Source organism: Cebidichthys violaceus, unplaced genomic scaffold, assembly GCF_023349555.1.
Source record: "Cebidichthys violaceus isolate CVI_PGR_0920_01 unplaced genomic scaffold, fCebVio1.0.p SCAF_69, whole genome shotgun sequence".
Taxonomy (NCBI): Eukaryota; Metazoa; Chordata; class Actinopteri; order Perciformes; family Stichaeidae; genus Cebidichthys; species Cebidichthys violaceus.
In genome coordinates this window covers 463,775-482,837 of record NW_027176916.1, presented here as the reverse complement: position 1 = coordinate 482,837, position 19,063 = coordinate 463,775, and the positions used below count along the sequence as shown (strand labels likewise).

General features: G+C 38.2%; 2 protein-coding genes across 3 annotated transcripts; both read left to right on the top strand.

The window, feature by feature from the left end:
- Nucleotides 1-1,206: 1,206 nt before the first annotated feature.
- slc22a5 (solute carrier family 22 member 5) lies at nucleotides 1,207-10,288 on the top strand. Of its 2 annotated transcripts, XM_068734983.1 has the most exons (10): nucleotides 1,207-1,931; nucleotides 2,016-2,119; nucleotides 3,889-4,043; nucleotides 4,189-4,360; nucleotides 4,483-4,609; nucleotides 6,045-6,139; nucleotides 6,305-6,519; nucleotides 8,755-8,937; nucleotides 9,092-9,227; nucleotides 9,897-10,288. In XM_068734983.1, the coding sequence occupies exons 1-10, from the start codon at nucleotides 1,542-1,544 to the stop codon at nucleotides 10,003-10,005; spliced, it is 1,686 nt and encodes a 561-aa protein (XP_068591084.1). In that variant the 5' UTR covers nucleotides 1,207-1,541; the 3' UTR covers nucleotides 10,006-10,288. The 2 variants fall into 2 exon arrangements, with proteins under 2 accessions (XP_068591084.1, XP_068591083.1); XM_068734982.1 differs by having other exon boundaries at nucleotides 1,207-2,119.
- A 665-nt stretch (nucleotides 10,289-10,953) lies between these two features.
- LOC137890765 (solute carrier family 22 member 4-like) lies at nucleotides 10,954-18,822 on the top strand. The gene is made up of 10 exons (XM_068734970.1): nucleotides 10,954-11,453; nucleotides 12,900-13,003; nucleotides 13,092-13,246; nucleotides 13,342-13,513; nucleotides 13,821-13,947; nucleotides 14,659-14,759; nucleotides 14,921-15,135; nucleotides 15,732-15,914; nucleotides 16,899-17,034; nucleotides 17,755-18,822. Exons 1-10 carry the CDS (start codon nucleotides 11,025-11,027, stop codon nucleotides 17,831-17,833), a joined length of 1,701 nt encoding a protein of 566 aa, XP_068591071.1. The 5' UTR covers nucleotides 10,954-11,024; the 3' UTR covers nucleotides 17,834-18,822.
- The last annotated feature ends 241 nt before the right edge of the window (nucleotides 18,823-19,063 follow it).

Below are 19,063 nucleotides of genomic sequence, written 5' to 3'. Positions count from 1 at the left end.
TTGTGCCTGGAGAAAATCCGCTCTTGGTTTCCAGTAGAACCGCAGTTGTGACTGTCACGCGATTATCATAACTTGGTTAGAATAAATCATTTAAGCTTATTATGCACTTATGAGAAACCTGATTAACTGACTGTATTAAAAGCCCACAGTGGCATGTGAGCACATTCAGTAATTGGTTTACATCTGACAAACCAGTTCTCTTTCATTTATTTTAGATTATTTAACCTGTGATGAGTCGTTTCTGAAAGCCATTTGGTGTCTTTCACTGATCAAAGATCGGGACCTGGAGGTTAAAAACGTGTGAATCTCTTTAGCTCAGTTGATACGTTCATGACCGTCCTCCTGAGAGGTCATGTATTCATTCAGGTACTGATTCAAGTGATTAATAGTGTCACTCTGTGGCCTAAGGAGGAGGAAGGCCTACTGTTACACAGAACACCTAAATCTGCTGTAAATTCAGGAAATGAATATCAATATACACAATAACAATAATATATGTATGGTATATATATATATATATATATATATATATATATATATATATATGTATATATACAGCTTATATATATACTGTATATATAGACAGTATATGCATATATATATGTATATATACAGCTTATACATATATATAAAAATATATATATATATAAATGCGAAAAAAGTAAGAAATAAATATTCAAAATATTTATCATAGTTCAAACAAATTATACAACCTTTGCAGAATTAGAAATGTTCACTTTTATTTTGAATGATTTCAACTTAATGCTAATTGTATTGTGTTGTTTTGCAGCACAGTGTTGCCACAATTAACATGCAATGAACATATCCATGCACCAGACTAAACATGTGTTACTGTGAAAACCAAGGGTGCTTTTAATAAGCCATTTTAGCAGTTAATTACAGTTAAATTAACATATTTATTTTACAATCTAAAGCCTGCGTACAGGATTGCTACAATGCCTGCTGAACTTCTACATAAAAGCATGCTTGCCTCTGCAGTGTGGCTTTAAAACGGTCAGTCCTAATGCTACTTAGCAACATTTAGAGTACAGGCACGTGCACTTCTTTGGGGGTATTTATAAGTGTGGAATGTTGTTTGGAGAAAACACCTCTTTGACCGGAGCGGTGCTCTGGCTGGGGGGATAGATTGGTCACACTGAAGCTTTTGATCATTTTTGCTTTCATTCAAATCAAATCAGTGAGTGAGAGGACTCCTATTCACCGATCCCAGATAAACAGTCTGCTCATAAACCGAGACGGTGGAGCCGGCGGTCCGAAGGCACTCTAAGAAGGACAAAGTTATCCCCTCGAAAAAGAAGGTTTAATACTCTCTCAGGACGGAAACTGAAGTTTTTTATTTGTGCCTCCCGTCCCACAGAGGGACCAGCTCACTCTGCTCCAAAGAGAGCTCAAACCCAACACTAAGCTCAAGACCTCTAGAGGGACACCACCACGGCTCAAACGCTGAAGAATTTCAGAGTTTTCTTTTTCTCCCTCAAAAACAAGGGAGTGTTTTTATTTTATTTTTTCTTTCATAAAGAATGGGAGACTATGATGAAGACACTGCATTCCTCGGTCAGAACGGTCCTTATTTCTGGAACACATTCTTCCTCCTGAACACAGTTTTTGTCTCAACCGGATTCAACGGCCTTTACATCGTCTTTGTCGGGGCGGCTCCGAAGCACCACTGTCTCATTCCAGACGTCAACCTGACCGAGGAGTGGACGAAGGCCGTCGTTCCTCTCACGACAGTGGACGGCGAGGAGGTGCAGAGCCAGTGCAGCAGATACAGGCTCGACGTGGTGAGGAACCTCTCCGCTGAAGGACTTGTTCCCGGAAGAGATGTGAACCTCACTGACCTGGAGCAGGAGAGGTGTTTAGATGGATGGCACTACAGCAAAGACATCTACCGATCCAACATAGTCACCGAGGTCAGTATGATTGTGCATGTTTTTCAGTTTGCCTTGTCGTTTTCTTTTTTGGGGGGTTTTAAATATGTTCCCGTCTTTTCCCAGTGGGACCTGGTTTGTGACGACAAGTGGAAAGTTCCCTTTGCGTCGTCGACTCTCTTTGTGGGATACCTCTTTGGGTCCCTAATCTCAGGACATCTTTCTGACAGGTATTCCATCCATATTAATCAGTAAAAGTTCCCAAAACGTATTCCTCGCATCGTCCATTGTGAACCTTGAATGTATTTCATGTATAGTAAGACTGTTTTTGTCCTTTACTAGGTGAGCTCACTTATCTAACAGTGAGGGTTTGTAGTGATTGTTACTGGAGAATTGATGATATCATTACAATAACAACAGCTCCATCTGCTGTTGAAGTTGATCTCCTCCAAGAGAGAGGTTGCACTGAGATAGAAGTCTCCTACTTTAAATTCGTCTCCAGTTTTAAATGATGAGCCTACAGCACCATGTCCTTAGTGCAGATATCATTGCAATGATATATGACAGGGTGGTGAAACTCATTTTAAGTTCACGGGCTGGACCAGTTAAACCATATCATAATAACCTATTAATTACGCCTCCAACTTTTTCTGAAAACATTTACACAATTAATGAACAGTCCATTTACAAAACAGAGGATGAACAAGACTAAAAACAGACAATTCATTTATCTTCTCAAGTTCTCGGGCGCCAAATATCATCTTCCTTGATCGCTTCTTGGAAAATGCAATAAATCTTTGTTCTCTGCAAATTCTCTGCAAATTCCACTCTTTGCATAGTCACCCTGTGGTCCAGATTGAACCCTTAGACCCTTAACCCTGTATGTGTTACACTCCTGCCTTAGTGGTGCTATAACTGCTCTTTGTTGTGGTTATTAGATTGAATTTAGAATTGAAATGCTCTTAAATACGTAGGGTATTTGATCTTAGTTGTGGTAAGCGTTCTGCCCCGACAGACATTAGTGTTGTGTGTCTTTGATTGTAGAAAAGAGCTCAGGACACAGCAGTGTGCAGCACTTGAGTTTAACTATTCAGCCCTTTTGCAGCTGTGAAAACTGTCCACCCGACGGTTGAGGAGGAGGAGGGGGTGAGGGCCTCTGAGGTTTTAGAGCTTTTTGATCATTATGTCACATTGATGGGTTGAATTTTAACACTTGCATGTCACAAGCAGTTCAGGAGAAGACGTTATTATATCGGGCACATTTACAACAGTCCTCATGTTGTGTCATTTCTGTTTAAAACTTTTCTTACATTTCCTTTTTGAGGACAAGCAACAACCCAGTTTTGAAGTGTTGAACTCGTGATGTTTTGGCCATCCACGAGGACTTGCTTTAGAGAGAAGAGGCCCCACACAATAAAACTTTAAATTATAAAACTGCCAAGCTTTCATGTAAAATCATCCTTTTCTGCCCCGAACTAAGTCCTCTGCAAAAAACAATTTAACTGTCTTGGATTGCTGTAAGTCCCAGCTGTTCCTGAACATAAGTCATGTGGCTTGTTGTCAGCATTTCTATTTGGCTGTTGGATAAACCAAGTTGCAAAAAAATGCATTTAACTATCTAAGTTGCACACAACTTTAACGTTCCTTGAAAGGAGGTGCACCAAAAATGTAATTTGGTTACATATACAGCTGAGTTTCACAGGAAATGTTGCTGCTTTGGACCTGTTCTCCAACACAGTGGATTTGAAATAAAGTAATTGCTATAAGGGTTGTAAGTCCTGATTCTCAACTTCAATCTGAGCATTTTGAAATCAAACAATACCTGTATCAAGGCAAGGTGGCCAGTCAACAAGGTTCCTCGTGTTGTATGTGTGCTCAGCTGCATTGTCCTCAATGGAGGGATTTTAGTATAAAAAGTGACAAAAGTCACAAATGTCCTCATAGTTTCTAAATGCACCGTGTTTGTGAATTACTGTCAGTGACTTTTTTTTCCATCCAGGTATGGGAGGAAGAAGGTTGTGTTCATCTCTCTCGCAGCCCAGTGCCTCTCAGTCCTGCTTCAGTCCTTCTCTCACTCATGGAGGATGTTCTGCATCATGTTCCTCTTTGTTGGAGCCTCCCAGATATCCCTCTATATTTCTGCCTTTGTACTCGGTATGCATTGTAAACTTCTCCAGTGTTTGGTCTCGTAGCCATAAATCATTGTCGCCTGCATGAATGGATACTTTGACATAATGGTTTATGTCTTCTAAATCTCATGGCCATCACTAAACCGTTACGATTTTTTTATCTCGGGCAGGAACGGAGGTTTTGAGTAAAACTATGCGAGTGCTCTTCACAACTCTCGGGGCCTTCCTTTTCTATTGCATTGGGTACATGACTCTGCCCTGGATCGCATACGGCATCCGAGAATGGAGGACTCTGCTTGCCGTTCTGTCCATGACTTCTGTGGTCTACATCCCACTGTGGTGGTACGTCACTTATAATTCTCATTGATAAAGTCATATTTTGTGCCCCAAAATCAGCATCCCTGATTCAACAGCAAGATGTGCTAAAAACACACATTCATACTAAATGTGTGTTGATTGTGCAGGTTCATCCCAGAGTCTCCTCGGTGGCTCATCACTCAGGGAAGAGTGGATGAGGCGGAGGCCATCGTGAGAGAAGCTGCGAGGAAAAATAAGGTTGAAGCACCACCTGTAATCTTCAAAGAATCCGAGGTGAGCTTCACATATTTTCATTGATAACACCCCTCTACATTTGTGACCTCTTGATTATGGCAGATGCTGTTAGAACCCAGGTGTTCAGAAGCCAACGATACAATTTGCACCCTGGAGAAATAGTCAATGTGTACAATTTACACCTGAGCCAACAACGCTATTAGCACACAGATACTCTATGTGTACATGCATCATACTGTAGGCTATGCATATTTATCCTAAACCTAACCAAACTGTGACTGAAAACTGAAAATAATAATATAAAAAAATCAGAAAATGATTATTCAATTAAGTATAAAAATAGTCTTCTCACAGAATTTGAACCTGTGTGTTTGACCCATTCATCCACCACAACCTAATGTCGCTCTTTATACTACCACTACTATTACTACTAAATATTTAGCGGTAATAGTAATAGTTTGCTACTAGTTAGCTACTAGCTACTAATAGTTAGCTAGTAGCTACTATTTAACTATTAGTAGTTAGCTACTACCTACTAATAGTTAGCTAGTAGCTACCTACTAATAGTTAGCTACTAGCTATAAATAAGTAGCATATTTAGATGTAGGTGTAAACAGCAGAATAGCTGCCATGTGACTATTCTCATCAGGGTGCAAATAGACACTCCGTTTAATTATAATGTCCCAAAAAATGAATCTTTTTAGACTCATTGAGACAATAAATAATTGTGTCATAACATTTGTTCCTCTTCCGGTTCGTGTATGCTATTGTTATGTCTGATTCTGCTTAGCCTGACATTTCTCTGCCAAGTTATGACATAATAATATTCCAAATAACTTTTACGAGACAAAGATGTTATTCATGTTTCTTGACATGTTGATAACGTGCAAATGCTTGTCTTTGTCTCCAGACAACATGAAACTCGGCCAGTAGTTGCAACTCCTGAAGATGTTTCTCTCGTAGATGGTCACACGGTCAAGGCGACCTGTTTTGTTTCTGGTTCACAACCTCTACCTCTTCTTCTACTTTTTTTACTGTTGGATTACAGCCACGTGTCGCCTGTAGCACCACCCTCTGACCTTATTCGCTCCAAACCGGTTGATAAAAACACGCCTCATTCACATTTCTTTTTCAGCAACATTTTAAAATTGTACTTGAAATTTGCTCAACAATTGAATGGAAATACGGCGAATACAAGACATGATTTAGTGAGTCAGTCCTGAACATGGTTTATTGCAGATGTAGGAATTTAGCAGGCTTCTTGGATATCTTTTGTGCAAGTACAAATGACTGCATACAGTTGAGTTTTGATGTTTTGGCATACATTAGGTACTGTAGGTCATTAATGTATGGTGTGAATTACATTTTTTGGAGGTTTTTTTACCCTGAAACCATTTGTCAATCCGCTCATGACATGTTTGAAATATTCTGTGTTTCTGGAAAATGTAACCACATGCATTGTCTTTGGTTTCAGCTACAGGGAATCTCTCCAAGCAGGACATACAGCATGCTCGATGTCCTGAAATCCAAGAACATCAGATGCATCACACTGATGTGTCTTGTTTTGTGGTGAGTGGTTGTTGTTTTTCTTCATCATTATGACCTAAAATAAAAGTTGACATTTTTACAAAAACAAGGTGACACGGCAACAAGAAACGGGTAGAAAAAAAGTGCATCGTAAACCTGCATGTCATGACATTTACTTGATAATACAAACAATTTGTCTTTTTTCAGGATGGCAATAAACATCGGGTATTTTGGATTATCCCTGAACACCTCCAACCTGAGCGGCGACCCCTTCATGAACTGTTTTTTATCAGCAGCTAGTGAGGTCCCCGCCTACATTGTTTCCACTTGTCTGCTGAGGAGATGTCCAAGAAAAGCTCTTCTGTCATCGTTCCTCGTCATTGGAGGAGGAGTTCTTCTTCTAATCCAGTTCATCCCGAGTAGTAAGATCCTGTTTGACGATAAAATTAAATTACAGTGTTCTCACACACAATTTCACACAGTGTGTTATCACACAGTGATAATAGATTATACTGCATACTAAAACATTTATGGACACAAAACCCCAAGCCATAGATGATGAGCATTCTGAAACACGTGGCAGCATGACATTTAAGATAAGATAAGAGTCCAAATAAATAACAAAGGCCATGCAGTTTTTTAAAATATGTACTTATGTTTCCTTTGATATTGTTGCTGCCACCCCTTTGTTATTTATTTGTTTATTTGATAGAGACAGAGCACGTAGTATAAATAGAAATAATCAGTATACAAATACCGACGTTTAATTGAGCTGAATTGAGCTGACTTCTTGAATGTAAAAATTATTGCATCATCTGCAAACATTTGAATATTGACGATTTGGCATACATTAGGTTGGGTCATTAATATATATATATATATATATATATATATATATATATATATATATATAGATATATATAGTGTGTGTGATGTATAGTGTGTATATATAGTGTGAGGAGATTTGGTGCTGTCAACACAAACATATTGCCTTCTGTTGGATGGATATGATTTCATCCACAGGATAGCTTCTTCAGAAAAATGAAAATGTTTTTATTTAGATAAAGAGAACCTGATAGTCGACAGTATCAAATGCCTGCTTTAAATCTAGAAAGACTCTTATATCTTATCCAAAAGGCATTTACAAGCATTCAATGAGGCTGAGTGGAATTTCGTTCATAGCGCTCACAGCAATAGGAAATAAACAGCAACATCTCTTTCTGATAAAAGTCTTCTTGTTAGTCTTTGTATTCCACATGACATTTTATTTTGGAACAATTTCTTCACAGTGGAAAGTAAAAAATGTTACAAAACACTGTTCACAGTGAGGCCGGTGGATTATCCAGAGTAACGGGGAAAGACATGTTCCTGTTGGTTTTCTACAAATACTACTACGAACAGACTAGCATCTGCCTTCTATGAGGCACATTTACTTTGCAGCAGTGGTGGAATTGAACCCAGCACTTTTAGTAATGCACCTAAGTACACATTTGAGATACTTGTACTTTACTTGATATCATCTATTTTGTAAAACTTTCTACTTCAACTCCACCACATCTCAGGAGGAAATATTGTTATCTATCACTTCACTACATTTTTCTGACAGCTTCAGTTACTTTTCAAATGAAGAAGTTTTTCCATCCCAGGCAAACCGGCTGTTTGTTCTTTTTAGAGATACGTGGTTCTCACAGGACAGAGACGATGTCATAGAATGTGATGCATTGCTGTAGATTAAAGCAGCCAACCGGATATAAAGGAGTTTACATTGGTGTAGCTTTTCATAAGGTGCCTGGAGAAAGAAAAAGATGTAGACTTTATGTAAGAGGGTGCAAATGTGCAAGCTAAATAGTCCGAAATTTTATTGCAGGTGGTTTTACGACACGTGTTAATTATTGTCTCAGCGCTTTCACAGAGGAGTGGACTCCTGATGAATATATAAGTTGCATACCCTTTCTGAGTAGAGTGTTACTGTGTTATTCATTTTTCTCTTGAGGCAACCAAAGAAAGTTCAAAAATTTACTTTTCCTGTTCTTGTGTTTTTCCAACGACAACACGTGGCGCCGATTGAATACATAACATCAGTGTTTCATCAGATGGTACTTGTGAAGCTACATATTAAACAAACCCAGTGCGACGCTAGCTTGGCAACTCAACCTTTCCACCATCACTCAAATGACCCCCCACATTTTTTAAAGAACTTACTTACATATTCATTGCTTTTAGAGCAATATTTAAACTCCTGTGTGTTCTTTGTTGTCTTGTAACATTTTTTGTTGTCTTTGTCATGATAAAGACGCCGTACTCATTTCTTCGTCTAATGAATTACTTTGTCAAACACGGGTTCAAGAAGGTTCACATAGTAACTTTAATTCCAGCTCTTCTTTTGTTAAAGTGACAAAGGTTAGGTAACAGAACATTTGAATAGAATTATTCAGGCAGAGCAAAAAGAACATTTTTAAATATAACTTTACTTTTGGCTCTGTTTAAGAGAACCTGGAAAATTTATTTTCTGTGATCTTTTTTTTTGTCATCTTCAAAGAAGAGGTATTCAATTTAACTCAATACAACTTTGCTTTAGGGCATATGCACAGCACACATTTGGGGAATCCATTCATAGCTCAATCAAAATATCTTCTCTTTCTCTTTCTCCTCCTCAGCCCTTCAGTATGTTGCTCTGGCATTAGAAATGACCGGAAAGTTTGGTTTCACCATGGCCTTCAGCATCGTCTACATCTACACCGCCGAGCTTTACCCCACCGTACTCAGGAACGTCGGCATGGGAATGTGCTCCTCGGCTGCACGCATTGGCAGCATCACAGCTCCTTATGTCATCTACCTAGGTGTGTAGATGTTGAGTACAGTATCTAAAGAAATAATATATAAAAAAAAGTGTGCATTAGGATAATATCTGTGACATGTAAATTTGTATCTATATTCAAGTAAGTGTTTGTCACTTTCTAATGTAGAATTATTTTGCTCCTTTGTTATTTATAGGCACTTATGATAAGGTTCTGCCTTATATTCTCATGGGAAGTCTCACAATTGCCTCCTCTGTGGTGAACTTCTTCCTCCCGGAGACCCTCAACAGAGATCTTCCAGAAACAGTGGAGCAGATGCAAGAATGTCAGGGGTAGGTGCATTTCACTCAGGCGACAACCTCAGATTCTGCTGAGTGAAGCCGATGCGGAAGTGTCTTTAAAGCTGCATTCTCTCTAGTGTCCATCAGGGGGCGACTCCTCTAGTTGTATAGAAGTCTAGTCTAAAATTATTATTATTATGATTTATTCCCTCAGTAAGCATTGTAAACATGAGGTTATGGTTTCAATCTCTAGTTTCAAGTCTTCTTCAATACAGCATGATGTTCATTTAGTACATTATGGTCCATTTAGAGTCAAACAGACCATAAAGCAGGGCATGCTTTAGGGCGGGGCTTACTGTGATCATCACGTTTGTTAGGTCACCAGTACTGAATGGTTTTATAACATGCTTGAAGACTAACCCCCTGATAGTGTAGGAGTTACAGCAGTTTTCCAAGAAAGAGCTTTACAGGGAACAAAATCTGTCAATATTGGTTGACTTGCTCATGTAATGATGCATACTTCTTCTATTTTGCTTGCTCTGTAGAAGGCTATGGCACAGGGAAGTCAAAAATGAAACATACTTCTAGTTTTAATAGCTCAAAATAAAAACATACAGCACAATGAATGAAAAGAAGACGGGAAGAAAATATGAACATGTCGACTGCCATTTCTGTAGCTGTGTGGCTATTTTTTTAGCACGATGTTTCTTTCATTTGCAGGTTGTGCAATGGTCCCAAAAAGAGGAACTATGTAGTAAAAGATGAAGGAAGGAGGAGCCAACCCATTCAATGTGAAGCCAAGTCTGATATGCAGACTCTTCCTCTGTAGGTTTTTTTCAATGGCCTTCAAAGAAAGAAAAAAAACATTTCTCTTGAAAGTAATAATCTGAACATGAAATCCAAAACATGGACAGTGGGATCCAAAAGTCATCTTTCAAAGACTGTTGTTTTTATCCTTTTTTTTAAAAAACTCTTTATTTTTCTACTCAGTAGATTATTATTCAAGAACGTTTTTTTTTTTTAGAAATGTGGCAAAGAATATTTTTTAGATCTTAAAATGTGTGTATGAGATTCGTGCGCAAAATACATGTGATTAAAATATGAAGATATGAACCCTCCCAACACACAGTTGTTTTCATCTTTTAACAACAAAAAAAGAAATCCTGAATTAATATGTTACACAATGTGTTATCGCTGTTACTCCTGGTGAAAATAGGTTATTGAGGCAAGTTGATATTTTAGTAAAAATGAGAGAAACGATACCACTCTCATGACTGTACGGTAATACAAAGCGATCGCCAGCAGCCACTTAGCTTAGCTTAGCTTAGCTTAGCTTAGATTATCTTAGCATTAATACTTGAATTTAGCTGGACATTCGTCTCTCCTGAGCTGTAACAGCCCCACTAACGACTAACAACAATCACCGTTTTCTTTTTGTACTCAAAAGGCACAGAAAACTACTTTGATTCCGTTTCTTTAGGCGAAACCGAGACAATCAAACTGACAGGGGGATAAAAAAAAACACAAAAAGGCAGGAAGTGAAGTGTTCTGAAACGAGAGCAGTACAACAGCAAAGACTAAACAAGAGTAACATAACCTTGGTGGCAGGGCGGCACGTATCAGCACCCTCACCTCGTGCAGCTGATACCAAACCAAACCCACACTCACGTTTTGTTTTTTTTCTCAAAGCAATATGTAACTGTTTAACCTCCCAGCTGGTTTGTAAAACATGAACTCAGCTTTATTGCTCATAAGCATGTCATAGAGCGGTAGAGCACAATCTCTCTTGTGCCTGTCAGTATTGACGTAGTCTTTACTTTATTGCTTTCCTTCTGTTCTTTTGTAAATATGAAGGATTTGGTTGAGGTAATGGACAGCTCAAAGATGAGAGACTATGAGAGCATCACATCTTTTCTTGGATCTTGGGGACCCTTTCAGCGAAGGATTTTTTTAGCACTGGCCATCAGCATTATCCCGAATGGGTTTTTTGGTGCCTATATAGTATTTGTAGCTGCGACGCCACCTCACGAGTGCTATATCCCTGAAAACAACAGTATCAGTGACACGTGGAGGAACGTGACGATCCCTTTGGAGACGGTCAACGGCATCGCAAAGCGCAGCTCGTGCTCGAGGCTGAACCTGGAAATTGTCGGGCAATACTCTGAAAATGAAACCATACCAAATGTCGACGTGAATGTGAGTGAAATTCCTTTGGAGAGCTGTCGGGACGGTTGGACGTACAGCAAGGAAATCTACCAGTCAACCATTATCACAGAGGTGAGCAATAAGTCATCAATTAACTTCCCTTTGAACATGGTTTCATGGTTTCCACAAAGACATTGTACAGTATTTAGTCGTCTTTTGGTGTCTAGTTTTCAGGGAGCCAAAAGGTAAAGTAATAAACTTGAAAAAGAATCACCAAGTCAGCATTTTTTTGTTTTTTATTATCCCATTGGATCGTTTATTGACCAGCAATACTGTGTAAGAGAGCTTATTAAAATAGAGAAGATAAGTAAAATCCAAGATAAGGGATTTGATAAGCTGTTTCTAGACTCAAGTTTAGTTATTGTGATGGAATTTAATCTTATTAATTTCCCTGTGAGAAATAAACGTGATGAGAAACTCTCAAATGTATTTCACTGAACAGACACTCAGAGCTCTTTGACTCACCGATGGTTCGAAGGTCTTACAAATATCAGGCTGAGATAACAGCAAGTCAGACATAAGCTACATTTGTTTGGGGGGCGAGTTCTGCTTCTGCAAGGTCTGCATGCACACAATGTTCAGTAATAACAAGATTGATAGTACGTTAAGTGTCACCACACTCTTACATTGTATTAATCAAAGGTGCTAAATTCGAAATTCAGTATTAATAATGCAGCAAACAACAATTTACTGTATAAAGATATGTTGGAGTAATGTCTACCTGAGCAGAGAATGAACTGAATTTTAGGGGTGTGAATCTTTCAGTATCTCACGATTTAATTTAGATTCTTAGGGTCATGCTATATAAACCCATTTTACTCATTTGTTTTTAGTATTTCTGGGGTAGATCAAGTTAAAGTTACTGTGAGGAACTTTTAACTGGTTCTGAACCAGTCTCAGTGTAGTCCTGATCCTCTATCAGACCTCCATCAGTACAGAGACCATCAGAGAGAAGATGGTCTGTTTCTATAGAGTTGTTCTTAATGATGTCATCGGAGCCACCGGGTCGGATTCTGGTGAAACCAGATGGACTCATGCAGGTTCACCAGAAACTCCTTCAGCTCAGACTCCAGCAGAGACCTGGTCCACCGTGGACAGACCCAGGTCCTCCAGCAGAGACCGGTCCACCGTGGACAGAACCAGATCCGGCATCACCTGCAGCCTTGGACCTGCAGTCGGAGCTCCGTAGGGAGGAGGAGAGCTCAGCTCCCGGCAGCAGCAAAAGCATCATCTCCTCCTCCTCCTCCTCCTCCTCCTCCTCCAGGAGCAGAGCTTCTCCTCCTTGTAGTAACTTTGAAAAAAAGAGTCCATTGAACAGTCCTAATGTTGAGGGCCGTGTGGAGGCAAATCGTCAGTCATAGATTTGCTCTGAATAACGAAATTAGTAAGAAAGCTTTGAAAAAGTGATTATAGGTTTCACTTTATTACTACGAAAGTAAAAGTCCATATGAGATGTTTCTCATCTTTACAACGTCATTATAGCTTTAACTGAAGAGTGAGAACATGTTTATTTTGCAGTGGGACTTGGTCTGTGAGAATGCATACAAATCTCCACTCGCCACTTCTCTCCACTACGTTGGTGTTCTAGTGGGAGGGTTTCTCTCTGGCCTGATATCTGACAGGTCTGTACTGTAACCAGCATTGTCTAAAACAACAGTCCAAGTTTACTGCTGGGGATTAAAGTCACTATAATCTGTGTTTCTTACACAGGTATGGAAGGAGGCCAGCACTCTTTCTCACGATGCTTATTCAGACTGTGTCAATCACAGCACAGATATTCTCCCCGAGTTGGGAGATCTTCACCTTAATTTTCTTCTTCGTTGGTGCCGGGGGATATTCCAACTACACCGTTGCCTTTGTGATGGGTGAGGGTTTTGACATTTCCCTGAACAGAACTGACAAAAACAATGTTTCTCAGGTTTGCATTGATCATTTTTCATATAATGTTTGACACCCACAGGTACAGAAATTCTAAGCCCAAAAGCCAGAGTGTTCTTCTGCTCCCTCGGCGTTTTTATGGGCTCGGCTTTGGGTTACATGGCATTGCCAGCTGCGGCTTACTTTCTCCGTGATTGGCGCACGCTGCTGATTGCCAGTGCTGCCTCGAGCATTATCTACATCCCTCTATGGTGGTAAGAATATTCACATATTGTATTTTACAGTAACCTTTATATCGCTTAAATGATGTATACAAATATTCCATTACTCACCTTGTTCTGGCTGATTGGACTTAAATGCTCGGAGCTCACACAGTCCTGAGAAGAGGTCTAATCAGTCAGATTAACATAGTTTGCATTTGCTTTTCGGTTGACAATTTGTTGCAGTAACTGCTGGTGTGACCAGCCCCCCTTAGGGTCTTGGTTAAGGACCACAGACTGGTTTGGTTCAGTGCACTTTGTCTTGCTGATATGGTTGTATCCCCGTGTTTTAACGCTACAGGTTGGTCCCAGAGTCTCCTCGCTGGCTGCTCTATCAGGGAAGAGTGAAGGAGGCTGAGGTCATACTGAGAGACGCTGCCAAGAGTAATAACGTCGAGGCTCCAGAAGCCATCTTTACACAAGCTGAGGTAAGCTTGTTTTGATAATTAACACGTGATGAACATAAACTACAAATGCCTCAGAGGTCCTAAAATGTCAAAATCAAACTGAACCTTTTGTTGTTTAATAGCAGTGTTACTGTTATACAGCTACGTAAATAAACCAGGTCTACAATACCATGTTATTATATATTTTCAAATGTGACAACATAAACATTTGTTATGGGTCAACTGTTGTATTTCCTGTATTTGTGCTTGTTAAAGTGTAACTTCAGCCCCAGATCTGAATCTAAGGCCTGTTTTTTTAAAGCAAGGTATGCTTTAGGGGCGGGGCTACTTAGGGCATTACCGCAAGCTTTATTTAATTTTTTCAGGTATATTGGTCCAAAGTGGTCGACTATATTTCAGAATTGGCCTTGAAAAATTAGGCCTCATTTAAAACAGAAGATGATGTTTTAAGTAATTTTCAACCTTGAAATGACAATTTTGGGTAAAAGAAAATGGTACAAAATGTTAATATTAACACCAGCATTGATGTGTTTCATCACAGTACACTCATATAATTAAGTTAGTAGCTTATAAAACACATTAAAGTGTGCAGTCACTCAGCAAACAGGAAGAAAACGGGGTCGCAAGCTGTTGCCCTGGAAAGAGAACGGTCTCTATGTTTGTGTGGGAGGTTGTTCGTGGACCTTTTCACATTTTAATTCATTGTTAATTGTTTCTCCCCCCCACCCCCAGATCCATGAAGCACTGGCTATGAAGGACAAGAAATACAACATTTCAGTTATCGTGAGCAGCTGCAATATGTTCTCTGTTACAGTACTGTGTTCATTACTGTGGTACGTGTACAATTTACTCACGACATAAAAATATGTAAAAAACGTATAAATCAATCACTTTAGTCAACTCATGTCCAAATTAGAGTGTTGGTTATACAAGAGAGTAATTACATAATGCATGTTTGTGTGTATTCAAGTTGTCGTTTTGAATGTCTCTGCAGGATCATCGTCACCATTGGCTACTTTGCTTTAGTCCTCAACACTTCAAACATGCACAGCGACCCTTACCTGAGCTGCTTCTTGTCGGCCGTGGTCGAAGTGCCGGCTTACATAATTGCCTTGGGCCTTCTCAAGTACTGTTCCAGACACTTCTGCATGTCTTCTTCACTCTTCTTTGGAGGCGTTTTTATCCTCTGTGTTCACCTCATCCCAACAGGTAATGCTTGCGATCTCTCAACTGACCACCAGGGGGCGACTCCTCTGGTTGTATAGAAGTCTAGTCTAAAATGACTACTTCTCTCTTGATTTATTCCCTCAGTAAACATTGTAAACATGAGGTTATGGTTTCAATCTCTAGTTTCAAGTCTTCTTCAATACAGCATGATGTTCATTTAGTACATTATGCTCCATTTAGAGTCAAACAGACCATAAAGCAGGGGATGCTTTAGGGGCGGGGCTACACAGTGATTGACAGGTCACTACCAAAGTCGTATACGGCGGCATATCTACATCACTCCTCCGCATTCAAAATATGGGGACTTCTGTTCATTGTTTGCGAAACAAACAACCTTGCGATGGCCGTAATCCAAGATGGCGACATCGCAGATCTTAAATACACATACAGAACATCAGTTAATAATGTGAATAATACGCAAATGATAGATTAAAGAAAACTACAACAAAACAAACAAAAAACATACTGTATATCTAAACATATATATATATATATATATATATATATATATATATACAGTATATACACAGCTATAAACATAGTCAAATATTTGCCTTTTTTTGTTTTTATGTCCGTAGATCTTCCGAGTGTTCCCATGGTGCTTGAGATTTTGGGGAAGTTCTGCATGACGTCAGCGTTTTGTGTGGTGTACACCTACACGTCGGAGCTCTTCCCCACTGTTGTCAGAAACACAGCAATGGGTTGTTGCTCCATGGCTTCTCGCATTGGAACCATCACCGCCCCCTTCATCATTTATCTGGGTCAGTATGTTTAGTTTTTCATTTCTCTGACCCAAACAGGCACAGATGCGGAAGTGTCTTCAGCCTGCATTCTCTCTAGTGTCCACCAGGGGGCGACTCCTCTGGTCATATAGAAGTCTAGTCTAAAATGACTCTACTTCTCTTTTGATTTATTCCCTCAGTAAACATTGTAAACATGAGTTTATGGTCTCAATCTCTAGTTTCAAGTCTTCTTCAATACAGCATGATGTTCATTTAGTACATTATGGTCCATCTAGAGTCAAACAGACCATAAAGCAGGGGATGCTTTAGGGGCGGGGCTACACAGTGATTGACAGGTCGCTACCAGAGATGTATACGGCGTATCACTCCTCCACAGTTCAAATATGGTCACTTCCGTTCATTGGTTGCCAAAAAAACAACATATATATATATATACATATATATATATATATATATATATATATATATATATATATATATATATATATATATATATATATATATATATGTATACATGAAATATATATACATATATATATATATATATATATATATATATATATATATATATATATATATATATATATATGTATATATACATATATATATATTTCATTTTCAAGCAAAACTGCCAAAGATTGTCTGGTTCCAGCTTCTCAAATGTGACAATAAGTTGTTTTTCTTTGTCATATATGACAGAAAATTTGAGATTTAAACTGAAGGCACTACTTTGGCCTCTTATCAAATGTTTCAATTTATTAAATATTTCATAGACTTAACAATTAATTGATTAATCCAGAAAATGACCTGCAGATTAATTGCTAATAATGAATAATAGAAGTTGCAGTCCTACTGCAGTAAGAAGCCCCATGTGTTGTTTTATTTCTGTTAACAATCATTGTACAGAAAGCATATTTGCTATGTTTGTTTGTTTGATTTTAACAAAAATTGCACTCAGCTAGTCACTCAAAAGATATTTTGCATGTTGTTGTGTTTTTGCAGGACAATACTACAAAGTGCTCCCATACATATTGATGGGAGGTCTCGCCATTTGCGGCTCCGTCTTGTGTTTCGTGCTGCCAGACACTTTTGGGAAGGCTTTACCAGAGACCGTTTCACAAATGCAGCAGATATGCGGGTGAGTTTATACTCTGGACATTATGTTTGTTTACTGGACAACGTTTCACCATCTGCTCAGACTTTACGTCAACTGTAGGCAGTTAGAATGAAATATCTGTTAACAAGTTGGTTCAGTGACGAGTTCTTTTTGGCTACTATTTAAAAAAAAACTTAAACTTAAAAATGTTTGTGATCCAAATTAAGAAATAATTATGCCAGATCATCACTATGAGGTCAGGAGATATCAAATTATATATATATATATATATATATATATATATATATATATATATATATATATATATATATTAACATGTTTATAAAATAATACAAAATTGTTCTATTACTTCATAAAATACAATTATATACAAAATATTTGTATTTATAAAGTTTTGTTTTGTTTGTCTACTTGCTGATGCAGCTGTTTTGTTTCTTTTCTTTCTTTGATCTTTTTTTGTAAGTACCTAAAGACTAATTTGGAAATCAGGACACAGGTGTTACAATGTTATTTGTCTGGAAACTCAATAAATAAAGTTTGAAAGAAAAAAATAAAAATGAACAGACAAACGTTGTTTACTGGTTACCATTCATACTTTATGTTTACTTTGTTTGTTACAGTGTATCTGCTTCATTAAAGGGCTTAATCATTTATTCTGTTGCTCTTCCTCGTGCAGCTGAAGTGACCTTTATTGTCTCTGCTGTTGCTCTGTTACTAAATGTCGTCTCATTGTCTGAACAGGAGGAGAGGAAGAAAAGAAAAGGAAGCAGAAAAACAAGAGAGCTCGGCTGATTATCAGAGTAAAGAAAGCAAGTTCTAGTGTCAGGTTATGATTTTTTAAGCATTTTACTCAGCTGCTGTGTGTAATTTTGTATGTTTTTTTGTTTGAAATACTTTCACTCACTTAACTTATTGTGAAGCAGTAATTTAATGTATGACACAAAAAATGTGACTCTTTATGTTTTATATGACTTATTATATTTTTTTAAGATTGAGGGCAGTTTTGTTTATTAAAATTTTTATTTTTTAATTATATATAAATTACTCAAATTTAATTAATAAATATACGCTAAATTCCACCAGAACCAGATGAAATGAGACACAAAGACTTGACTAGGTGAAGCAGGACTAAAGAAAACAACTTCTCATTGTGACTAATAGCGAAGTCATATAATGAACTGGATTTCTATTGTGAAGTTGAATCATTATTCGTTTATCAGCAGGATCAACAATACAACACTGGAAAGCCTCATTTGTACTATGGATATTATGATGAGAGGGTTTTTTATTCCCCAAAAACACATAATGCAAAGAAATATCTGGATTCGATCGTCAATCAGTAAATTAAGAGGGATTGGGACATTAGATTATAACTGCACAGGGTTTATTCACAGTGCACGCCCTCATTGGTGTGACATCACGTGGGTAGGCGGGGCCAGCATCAAACAGGAAGTCTACCCTGCAATGCATGAGGTGAGGAAAATTAACTCAGCTTCAGCTAGCTTTCTTGAGGTCATACAATTGTCACAAGCTAATATACTGCACATAATATACAAACATTTGATGGATAATCTGAACATGAAATCAAAAACATGCACAGTTGGATCCAAAAGTCATCTTGCAAAGATCGTTGTTTTTGTCCTTTTTTAAAAACTCTTTATTTTTCTACTCAGTTGATTATTATTCAAGAATGTGGTTTTTTTAGAAATGTGGCAAAGAATATTTTTTAGATCTTAAAATGTGTGTGTGAAATTGAAATTTGTGCACAAAATAAATGTGATTAAAATATGAACATATGAACCCTCCCAACACACAGTTGTTTTCATCTTTTAACAAAAAGGGTTGAATTTACATGAATACCAATGTGTTGTTGCTCCTAGTGAAAATAGGTTATTGAGGCAGGATATTTGGTAAACATGAGAGAAACGATACCACTCTCATGTCTGTACAGTAATACAAAGCGATAGCCAGTAGCCGCTTAGCTTAGCTTAGCATAAAGACTTGAACTTAGCTGGACATTCGTCTCTCCTGAGCTGCGACATTTTTACGG

Coding starts and splice junctions, on each gene's coding strand:
- slc22a5 (XM_068734982.1), top strand. CDS start 1,542: ATGGGAGACTATGATGAAGACACTGCATTCCTCGGTCAGAACGGTCCT. Junction 6,140..6,304: donor CTGATGTGTCTTGTTTTGTG/GTGAGTGGTTGT, acceptor GTCTTTTTTCAG/GATGGCAATAAACATCGGGT. Junction 8,938..9,091: donor TCCTTATGTCATCTACCTAG/GTGTGTAGATGT, acceptor TGTTATTTATAG/GCACTTATGATAAGGTTCTG.
- LOC137890765 (XM_068734970.1), top strand. CDS start 11,025: ATGAAGGATTTGGTTGAGGTAATGGACAGCTCAAAGATGAGAGACTAT. Junction 11,454..12,899: donor AGTCAACCATTATCACAGAG/GTGAGCAATAAG, acceptor TTTATTTTGCAG/TGGGACTTGGTCTGTGAGAA. Junction 15,136..15,731: donor TGTTCACCTCATCCCAACAG/GTAATGCTTGCG, acceptor TTATGTCCGTAG/ATCTTCCGAGTGTTCCCATG.